We start from the raw sequence: 9,729 nt of genomic DNA, 5'->3' as shown, positions 1-9,729 counted from the left end.
CAGTGCCTGACCCTCACTTCTGCATCCCCAGGACCCGAAACAGGCCCGCGCACAAAGCGCCTGATACCTTTGTGTGGTTAACGAATGGACGAGCAGCCCGTGCGCGTGAGTCGCGGAAGACCTCGCAGGTCCCGACCTGGTCCCGACCCGGTGTCCGGACGGTCCCTCCGCAGCAGCCGTCCCTGCTCTTGTTGTGGACGTCATCCCACATCCCTCGCAGCCAAGGGTCCTGTGCCACCCACGTCCCACCAGTGAGATGTGCTCAGAAGTCTTCGAAGGACCGCTAGCAAAATGAGTGCTTGGATCTAGGCCCCGCCCTTCCCGCCTCCCCCCTTCCCCCCTTCCTGCCCACGGCGCGGGCCAGAAGTAGAGAAGCGAGACCAGTGACAAACGTGAGGCCCAGAGCTGCCCCAGGGAATGATGGCACCACAGACTCTTATTTGAGAAAAACGAACTCTTGGTAGTTAGGTCCGAGCACTGAGCCTTCTGTTCTTTGCACGGGATCCGTTCTCAGTGACCCGCTGGGGTGGAGGAAGGTCTGCCCGGAGGGGCTGTCCGCTAAGGGCAGGGGGACATTTCATCTTGCTCACTGCTCCAGAGGAGGGCCGGCAGGACTCACCAGCACAGATGTGACTCTCCACCTCTCTGCAGCTCTCTTCAAAGGGCCAGGGTGGGCAAGCGGCAAGACCGTCGCGTGTTCTGCGTCGTATGGCCCGAGTTCCAACATCTCAAAGAGCAGGGCTTACGTGGACCGTTCATTCCTGGATGATGAATACAGGTGTGTCTTTATTGCCACTCCACGCCGGGCATTCGGGGGCTGTTGCAGGCGCAGAGATGACTGAGTCAGATGGTGGAGGCCGTCCCAATAGCAACAATGTCCATGGGGTTTACCCAAACTCGGCTGTGCGGGGCTGGGCCCGTCAACCTTAACCTGCCGCCAGTGTCTGGGCGTTGGGGTCAAGACTAAATGAGAGATCCCCTCCCTCTGCTCCAGCGTGCATCCAGATCGGAATCGGGGGCAGTACTAAAAGGTTTCAGACTAGTCCTAAACTTGGCCCCCAGGGTTAAAGCTTTAGGAATTGCTGCCACGGGAACACAGGTGTAAGAGTCGAGGTAGAGCACTGAGACGGGTGCTCAGAGTCCCGGGACTACATTATATTAGCACCTTTCATACGTCACTTGAAATGACCCGTTTGTGCGTGTGTACTATGTCGGGGCAGAGGATTGGGCCATTTTGAGACTCATGGAAATGACAGCACCTTTCTCCAAAATAATACGTATCTGAGCTTGCGCACACGTGCAAACAGACACAGACACACGATTTAGAAACCACCTCAGCACTTCTGGAGATCCAGGTGAAGAATCCACCTGCGACTTGCCCTGAGGGTGGAAACGTTTTCTAGACCATAATTTGGTCCTTCATCGGGTACTGTCTTCATTTACCTTTTCATGCGTGTGTGTTTTATCCCATTGAGAAGGCGGCCCCTGCGAGGACATACGGGCCTTTGCTCTCCTCAGTGATCTGTGCTCACAGGGACGGCGGCTCGAGGCAAATCGGCCAGTTGAGTCCTTTGAAGTCGCTATGGTTTCCTGAGGACGGGCAGCGTTCAGTATTCCAACTGTCACCCCACCCCACTCCAAAACGAAGAGGTCACCGCAAGAGGACTTGGACCCCACGCTCATGTGCTATGTACTTTCTAGATTTTTGGCCGAGGCATTATTTACATACTCCTCACGCAAACAGCCAGCCTTGGATTTGTAGAGAACAACAAGGTAGTGCCTCGGGAAAAGCTCTACACACGCGCACACACACGTCGGTAAGTGTTACTAAGGGAATGTACTGTATTCTCTTTGAAATGCGTGCTCTTTATTCCGTCCGCAGCTCTGCACTTGGCCCTGAACACACCCACACCTGTAATCAGAGCCCCTACCTGCACCATCCCATGGGTTTTATTCCTCAAACTTTACTGCTGGTGGACAAAATACAGACCAGAATGTAGCCAAATGCTAAAAAAACAGTAGCCATGTGGTGTTTCCTTTTTCAGATCCGTCCTCCCACCTGTACATTCCAGGGAGCCCCCTTTGATTGTAACCTCTTTAGAACTTGGGCGGGTTTTCCCTCCCTTGTCCCCCCCCCCCCCCGCCCCCGACTCTGTGGGCGACGACCGCCACCTGATGGCCATATGGGGGAATGGCAGGTGGATTTCCCCCCAAATCTGAGCAGAGGAAGGCCTCTAGGGTTTGGTCTCGTTCTGAGGGGAACCAGGACAGAGAAGCTGCCACAGCCGCCAGACGTCCTACTTCTTGGTCTCGCCTTGCCTCCCAGGTCACAGCGTCCCATCCACACTAGTTACGATGGACAGATGAGTTCACTCAACATTGGAGGTCATCCCATCAACATTTATTGAGCAGCAACTGTGCGCCCAACACTGGGAACCCGGCGGTGACCCAGATGGCCGTCTCACATCCATAATCTTAAAACCAACACTGGAATAAGTGTGATGCTAAGAGACGATCTAATGGAAAATCTTGCTTTCTACGCCAAGAAATCAGAAAAGCTCCTGAGGAAGAAACATTTAGGGTCAGCTAGGTGGGGGACGGGAGGAAGAGTGTGGAGGCAGAGGGAACGGTGTGTTAGGGCTCTGGGTCACGGAGACAGCCCCAGCGGCTGGGACACAGGGAACAGAGGTGAGGCACGCAAGGGGGGCACCGGCCGGTTCGTGCAGCGTCTTCAGATGGACAGGACCTTATTCCCAAAGCACCCGGAAGCCACTGAAGACTCCGAAGGAAGGAAAGTCAGATGCTGGGTTTGGTTCTCAGCGCTCACTCGGACTACTACGTGGGGGGTCAGGGGCGGACGCGGAAGTGGGGGGCTCGTGAGGACGTCTGCACAGCGGTCTGGACAAGCAGTGAGGAAGAGGATGCATCCCAGAGGCATTTAGGAGCTAGGGTCTCCTTGGGGAGTGACGGGAGTGCGAGGAGAGGGGGGCGTTTCTGGCAGGAGGTGCTGCGGGTAGGAGACTCCGCGGGTGGGGGTGCTGCCTGTCATCCTCATTCCCCTCCCCTGCCGGGGTTAAAGGAGACAAATCTGGCCACCACCCCCCATGGCGGCTGTCTTTGGGACGAGCCTAGGACAGTGAGATCCTCTCTCTACCCTGAAAGAACACGAACTTTGGATTTAGACTTGAGTTTGCATCCTGGCCACTAACTAGTGTGCCTTCCTGCTACTAAATCTTGGCGAGCTTAGGGAGCTCCCCTCTACTTGCTGGATGGGATGCTGCCCGGGGTCATCGATCGCTTACGAAAGCCAAATAGGGAAAAAAATCTTTCTTAGCTTCAAAAAGACTTCTGTGTAAAATCGTGGTGACAGCACCCACCTTAGAGAGTAGCTGTATTAAAAAGGGTGTACGAAGCACATAGCATAAGGTCTAGCCTGAACTACCGACTAACCCTTCACTTCCTTTCTTCCCTTTGGGGTTCTAACTATCAAGTACTCTTCAGAAGGCAGATCAGCCAGCTTTGTATGACCAGCAATAGATACTTCCTGTTCCTGTCTGTGGAAATCCCATCCTCTCACAGCCGTCCCCGTTCCCATCACTGCCATACAAGTTCTCCCATCCCTCATCCCTGTGTAGGATTTCTTCTCCGACTGTCAAAAAGTTCTGCCTGAGCTCTGGCTGTCTCCCTAACCCAAGATACTTTATCTTCTCATGTCACTCCTGAGAATTACTGAACGTGCTTCTAGCATTCTCCCTAACTTTGAACAAATCACAGCGGGACTGGGAAATAGGACCTGTACACTTCAGAAGGACGCGGGAACCACAGGCCAGTTCCCAGATCGGAGTGGAGGTCTATGTCCAGCCCCCCGCCCCCTCCCCCACCTACAGGACACAGATACAGCCAAACTCAAAATACATCTTGAGTCCACACAAGCCTTCGTCTCCATCCCTATAGCTCTGTGAGGTCATCGTTGAAGTAGAGCAGTATTGCAGGGGTGTGGAGTGTACCGTCCATGTTGAGATAGTCAAATTCTTCATCCTCATCCCGGATCCCATTCTCTTCCAGGGTATAATCCATGTTCAGTTCCTTCCCCTCATATTTCCATGTATAGCTGGCAGCATGTGCATTAAAGGGGAGACAGCGGTGCAGGATTTCCCACATTGATTCCTGGGCCCCCACCTGCAGAACATGAAAGCGCCCCACCCCCCAGGATTCTGGATGGGACACACACACACACAGACCCGCGCCCCAAGCCAAGGCCCGGAGCGCAGATGATCGTGCTGGGCTCAGAGTGCCTCCCTCGGCAGATAATATTTTTAGGCACTTCCCAGTCCCCCAAACGAAGCTGGAGCTCCAGCATGCGGCGGATGGCCCTAAAGGGTCAGAGTCACTGCCCCCTCCCTTCATCCCTTCCACAGAGAACATTAATAAGAGAGTCCGGTTGCAACTACTACCCAAAACACAGCATGGGAGTGCTTCCGAGGACCACCATCACTGGGGTGCATGAACTGCTGACCCGGGGCTTATGAGGGTCTCTCTTGTACCCTGTGATCCGGCCACTCCTCCATTCCCAACCCCGCAGACCTAGGTGGTCTGCTCTCCTCGGCTACCCCTAAAGAGGGGGAAAATACTGCTCCCACTGGCTATGGAGAGCCAGCGGCCTGAAGATCTCCTGGGAGAGTTGCTGGGATTCCCAGTTCCCTCGGACCTGCCCGCAGGCACCAGTTCTCACCTCCAGCGCGTGCTCCTGCGACGTGAGCGTGTTAATGATGCGGATGTTGCGGGTCCTGGCAGACAGCCGCCCCACCTCATAACGCACCCCCTGCCACCAGGGCTTCCCGAAATCATTGGCCCAGTCCGAACGCGGCAGCTGAGGCGGGACGTGCAGAAAGCGGCCCCGGGGGGTGCGGTATCTCAGGGTACCGGTCAGCGGATCGACGTGCTTGCGGATCTTTAACGCAGGGATCGGGAGAGGGGCCTCGGGGCAGTCACGACCTCCGACTCCGGCCAGCTCCCGCCCTTCCTCCCCACCCCGCGGTCCCATCCCACCCCCACCCCCACCCCGGGTTCCGGCAGAACTCACGTCTCCGGTCTTCGGATCGAACCAGTGGCTGATGTCCTGGCCGGCAACTTCCACGATGGGTTTTAGCAGCAGGTCTCCTGGGAAGGAGCAGCCGCCGTCAGCGCCAGCCGCGCAAGAGCCAGGCACCTGCCCCGCGACGCACACCCTGACCCTGGCCCGGGGCGCGGCCCTTACCCTTGTACTTGCGAGCCAACGGCGTCAGGTCGTACACGGAGCCCAGGTAGGACACCCACAGGTCTTCCGGCGCGTTGTGTTGGGCCACCTCGGCCGGCGTGAAATAGCGACGCCGGAAAAACTCAAAGTCTGGCCCCCCCACGAGGCCCCGGCGCGGCGCGGCTCTTGCACCGTCGGCCACCTGCGTCTCCGGTTGCTTCATCGCCCCTCACTCAGCACGCACGCACTCACTCACTCACTGCATCTTCCCCCTCGCGAGCGCGTTGGTCCGCTGACATGGAAACCATTGTCCCTTTCCGGCCACCGTCTACCGAGATCAAACACTGGGCGGGGGCTGTGCGCGCTCACGGGAAATGTAGTCTGAGTCTGGCTTCCAAGGAATTGAGTCGCGTCCTCCGGAGGTCCGGGGGAAAGCGAACGCCCTCCGTCTTCAGAGTGGTCTGGGCGGGAGGGGATATTTAGGACTGACTGGCGAAGCAGAGAAGCACGGGAGTATGGGCTGGAGTGTGATTACGAGGAAAAGCGTCTCGCTCAATTCCCGGCTTCCCGAAGGGTATGTATGAAACTAAAGCGGTGAAACTTCTCGCGATATCTTAAGACATCCGGCGCCGGAGAAGTAGGAGGAGCTCGCGAGATTTCTGCAGTTGCCCAGGAGACGACGAGGAGGAGGAGAGGTGATCTCGCGAAAGAAAAGAGGCCGGGAGCGCTCGCGAGATCTCAGACCGCCGGACCCGAAAGCTTCTTAGGAAGTTGAAGGGCCCAGAGGAGGCCCCGGGGCAAATGGCCGGAGCTGGACCAACCATGCTGCTACGAGAGGAGAACGGCTGCTGCAGCCGGCGTCAGAGCAGCTCCAGCGCCGGGGTTAGCGCGGGTTGGAGTTCTGGGATCGAGGGGCAGCCTGGGAGCAAGAGGGGAGTGGGGGGCCGGAGGGGGAACTGCGGCTCCCGGCAGCCTCTGGGCTCGGTGGGAGCGCCCCGCGGGCTGTCGGGAGCTGTGGTTCCGCGGGGGGGCGGCCGCCGGGGCGGTGCCGTCTCAGCGCGTGTCCCGCCCCGCGCAGGACTCGGACGGGGAGCGCGAGGACTCGCCGGCCGCGCGGGCCCGGCAGCAGCTGGAGGCGCTGCTCAACAAGACTATGCGCATTCGCATGACCGATGGACGGACCCTGGTCGGCTGCTTCCTCTGCACCGACCGCGACTGCAATGTCATCCTGGGCTCGGCGCAGGAGTTCCTCAAGCCGTCGGGTCAGTGCCCGGGGGATGCACGGCCCCCTGGGAATGCGGCGGAGCCTCCCCGCAGGGCGCTGCCCCCTCAGTGTCTGGCTGCACCCCTGAGTTCTGGGGCTAGAAGGGGCGGGACCGGCGCTGGCCTGCCTCCCTGATGCTCTGACCCTTCTTTCCAGATTCCTTCTCGGCGGGGGAACCCCGTGTACTGGGCCTGGCCATGGTACCCGGCCACCACATCGTGTCTATTGAGGTGCAGAGGGAGAGCCTGGCAGGGCCTCCCTATCTCTGACCTCGACCGCGCATGCTTTGCAGACCATTAAACCTGGAACGAAGTGCCTAGTGTCCGAGTGTAGCTGGGATGTCGGGAGCACTCTCAACCCTCCTTCCCCAACCTGGACGTGCAGGGGAGCCAGGGGTTCCCTCTGGCTCGGGGGTGGGGGTGAACTAAGGACCAGCAGGGCCCAGGGTGGGCCCCTCCATCTTCCCTCCCACGCTGCTGCTCCAGAATTGTGGCCGGAGGGGGTGTCATCCTGTTCCGGAAGGCCCATTGTTTCCCTCCCCGGCCTGGCAACACCGAGTTCCTCCAAGCTGGGGTCAGAGAACGGGCTCGGGTCCCCAAGGGGAGCAGGGCAGGCGACGGAGGCCGGGCCCTCTCCACTCTGTTGAGGGGGGAGGTGACTTTAGGGTCAGGGCCAGAGCTCTGGGGTCTGGCCAGGAAGAACGGGCTACCGCGATAAGGGAAGGCCCCCGGGCGGCCGAAGGATGCGGCTTGCGCCCCCGCCCCTCCGCCCCGGCTTGTTTCCTGCTCCTGGGCACAGGACGGGGGTGACAGGAATTGTGCCATCTCTGTGCTCACAGGATCCCAGGAAGGCGTTCAGTTCGTTCTTTATTGGTGTGTGCTCCCTCCTTCCCCTCCAACCTGCCTCCCCCCGCCCCCCCGCCCGCCCGTAAATACTAGAAGAGCTGCACCAGCAAGGAGGACACGCGGTTCCGTCGTCCTGAGGGAGGAGGAGGGGAGGGCGGAGTGATGGGGGGTGTGCAGCGTCCAGCCCAGAAGTCCAGGATTCAGATCTAGGTAGGAGGAGGAGAGTGGGTTTCCGCCAGCTCTGGTCCACGGATGCTCCGGTCCCCCGAGGCGGTGCTGGACCCCGGCTTAGGCAGGGTGGGGGCGGGGCAGGTCGGGAGACCCCCCGCCCCCCCGGGCTTCAAGTCCTCGGGCCGCCCGGGAGTGGGGGCAGTCGACAGGGCGGTTCTTGACTCGAGGGTCCTCAGACCCAGACCTTCCCTGACGTGGGAGCGGCCTGGGGCCCCGGGGAGGCCCGGCTCTGCCGCGGCTGCGGGGCGCGCCGGCGCCGGTAGAGGGCTCGGCTGTAGGGCACGAGGCAGTCGGCCAGGCGGAGGCGCAGGCAGAGGCGGCGGTAGCTGGCCAGGGCCAGCACGAGCAGCGGCACGAGGAGCAGGAATCCGGTGACCAGCAGGGCCGTGAAGCCCGGGTCCCGCAGGTGCGCGGTGCAAGGGGGCGCCTGGGAGCGCAGGAACTGCGGGAGGAGAGCAGGCGTCAGGCCCCACCAGGCCCGAGAGCCCGGGCGGGCAGCCGTGGCCCGCAGACCCCCCCGCCACCGTGCCCGCGAAGGGCCGCGCTCACCTGGGAGTGGCAGAGGAAGCCGAAGCCTAGCATGGTGACAGCGGGTAGCAGGATGGTCCCCAGCACCAGCGCCAGCAGCAGGAGGTTGAAGGCAGCCACCAGCAGGTTCTGGGCCGTGACCAGCACAGCGCAGGCCCAGCAGTCCAGGGGGTCCCGGGGCTCCGGGCCGCCGCCGGGAGCCGGCCGCTGCGCCCCGGGGACATCCGCCATGGCCTGCCTGGCTCCCGCCCGCCCGCCTGGGCCGCGGCCCTTATAGCCCTCTTTCCTGCCCCTCCCCCGGCCCAGCCTCTCCCCACCCCCCTTATCCTGGAATGCGGCTCCGGGATTAGGCACCCCCGTCCCGAGGAGCGGACCAGCGCTCTGGACATTCCACAGGCGCCTCGGGGAGGGGCTCGCCCCGCCGGGGTCTGCGCAGCCGGGGCAGCCCTCCTCCCCGCGCGCCCCGCGAGCCCCAGCACGTTACCGAAGCCGGATGTTTTTCTCTGAGTTTATTTTTCATATTAATATTCTCACACAAAAATCACCGAAAATAGGGGTAGGGTTGGGAAGACCCCTCTGCCCCTGGGGCAGAGAGACAGTGCAGTGCGAGGGGGCGGGGCTGTAAACCCCCCAGCCCTCCGCAGCCCCAGCGTGGGAGAGAAAATCCACCGACGAAACAAAAATAAAGCCCCAGAGAAACTCATCCCGGGGTGTCCCTGCCCCAGTGAGGCCCTGGCCCTGGGCTGGTTCACGCTTGAAAAGAAAAGGGGAGGCGGGGGGGGTGGGGAGGGGGGGTGAGGGGAAGGTCCGTGTTTTTAAAATTGGCCGGGGCTGGGAAGGACGGGGTTCCTTTTCCTCATAGTTCTTTCTTTAAAACTTTAAATTTTTTTATTTATTTATTATTATTATTATTTTATTTTTTTACAAAATACCATTTCAGTTCCCACTTCTTCCCCTACAGTACAGGAGTCGCTCACCCTCAGGCGGGGTTGGGGTCGGGTCGGGAGTGGGGGCCTGGTCCGAGAAAGTGCAGGACGTCGGGGAGGGGAGCGGGTTTGAGCACCATGAGAACCCGGCTGGAGCCGCGGGCGGACGGGCGGAGACGGACGGGGCCGGCCCCGGACACACACTGGGGCGCAGGGAGAGCCCGGCGGCGGGGCGGTCCCCGGAGGGGCGGGCGGGATGGCTTCGGGGAGGGGGGATGCGGGAGGTCGGGTTTTCCCAAAAATGAATAAATAGAGGTGAGTGGGACTGTTATAAATTAAAAACCAAAAAACAACAAAACAAAAAAAACAGAAAATACAAATCATAACCAAGTGAAGAAACAGAGACATGTACAAGGGTCACAGCTAGCGCTGGAAGTAAAAAAGGAGGTTCGGGGGGGGTAAAGCCCATAGAAGAATCTCATGAAAACCTCGGCTGCCGTAACGTCTATGTACATACACGAGCCGCGTGCATCTGCGCCGGGCGGGCGGGCGGCTGGCAGGCGTGAGGGAACCCGTATGTGACCCCCGCCGCCGCCGGAGCCTGGTCGTTGTGTCTGTTGCTAGAAGGCCAAAGTCGGTGAGGGGAGGCGCTGGTGGGCGAGGGGCTGCCAGCCCCCTCCCCCGTCTCCCATTTTTTTT

The 9,729-nt window shown here is 60.3% G+C and overlaps 3 protein-coding genes across 21 annotated transcripts in view; 1 reads left to right on the top strand and 2 right to left on the bottom strand.

The window, feature by feature from the left end:
- The window catches only part of CHD3 (chromodomain helicase DNA binding protein 3), a 48,840-nt gene extending 43,232 nt beyond the window's left edge, over window positions 1-5,608 (bottom strand). For 14 of the 19 annotated variants that reach the window (XM_064582084.1, XM_064582091.1, XM_064582089.1 and 11 more), the window contains exons 1-4: window positions 5,258-5,608; window positions 5,084-5,160; window positions 4,733-4,951; window positions 4,008-4,179 (exon numbers count right to left, since the gene is read on the bottom strand). In XM_064582084.1, coding sequence (XP_064438154.1) covers window positions 4,008-4,179; window positions 4,733-4,951; window positions 5,084-5,160; window positions 5,258-5,459 — 670 coding nt within the window. In that variant the 5' untranslated portion in view covers window positions 5,460-5,608. Of the gene's footprint in view, window positions 1-14; window positions 284-365; window positions 762-1,338; window positions 1,591-4,007; window positions 4,180-4,732; window positions 4,952-5,083; window positions 5,161-5,257 lie in introns of those variants that run through there. The other 5 variants (XM_064582097.1, XM_064582098.1, XR_010408345.1 and 2 more) reach the window with 5 other exon arrangements.
- A 211-nt stretch (window positions 5,609-5,819) lies between these two features.
- Window positions 5,820-8,469, bottom strand: TMEM88 (transmembrane protein 88). Its single transcript, XM_045889936.3, has 2 exons — window positions 8,126-8,469; window positions 5,820-8,018 (listed from the first exon to the last, which is right to left on the bottom strand). Exons 1-2 carry the CDS (start codon window positions 8,333-8,335, stop codon window positions 7,749-7,751), a joined length of 480 nt encoding a protein of 159 aa, XP_045745892.1. The 5' UTR covers window positions 8,336-8,469; the 3' UTR covers window positions 5,820-7,748.
- NAA38 (N-alpha-acetyltransferase 38, NatC auxiliary subunit) lies at window positions 5,983-6,813 on the top strand. The gene is made up of 3 exons (XM_045889931.3): window positions 5,983-6,118; window positions 6,315-6,498; window positions 6,657-6,813. The coding sequence occupies exons 1-3, from the start codon at window positions 6,038-6,040 to the stop codon at window positions 6,767-6,769; spliced, it is 378 nt and encodes a 125-aa protein (XP_045745887.1). The 5' UTR covers window positions 5,983-6,037; the 3' UTR covers window positions 6,770-6,813.
- Window positions 8,470-9,729: the final 1,260 nt, after the last annotated feature.

Source organism: Mirounga angustirostris, unplaced genomic scaffold (assembly GCF_029215605.1).
Source record: "Mirounga angustirostris isolate CCGP_5_RB_7025 unplaced genomic scaffold, mMirAng1.0.hap1 SCAF_17, whole genome shotgun sequence".
NCBI classification, from domain to species: domain Eukaryota; kingdom Metazoa; phylum Chordata; class Mammalia; order Carnivora; family Phocidae; genus Mirounga; species Mirounga angustirostris.
Note: the sequence above shows the minus strand (reverse complement) of the source record. Positions and strands in the feature narration are given on the sequence as shown.

Bases quoted from the DNA above. Each gene is read 5' to 3' on its own strand.
- NAA38 (XM_045889931.3), top strand. From the start codon at position 6,038: ATGGCCGGAGCTGGACCAACCATGCTGCTACGAGAGGAGAACGGCTGC. The intron at 6,119-6,314 runs GTTAGCGCGGGT...CGCCCCGCGCAG, and splicing joins AGAGCAGCTCCAGCGCCGGG to GACTCGGACGGGGAGCGCGA. The intron at 6,499-6,656 runs GTCAGTGCCCGG...CCTTCTTTCCAG, and splicing joins GGAGTTCCTCAAGCCGTCGG to ATTCCTTCTCGGCGGGGGAA.
- TMEM88 (XM_045889936.3), bottom strand. From the start codon at position 8,335: ATGGCGGATGTCCCCGGGGCGCAGCGGCCGGCTCCCGGCGGCGGCCCG. The intron at 8,019-8,125 runs GTGAGCGCGGCC...CTCCTCCCGCAG, and splicing joins GCTTCCTCTGCCACTCCCAG to TTCCTGCGCTCCCAGGCGCC.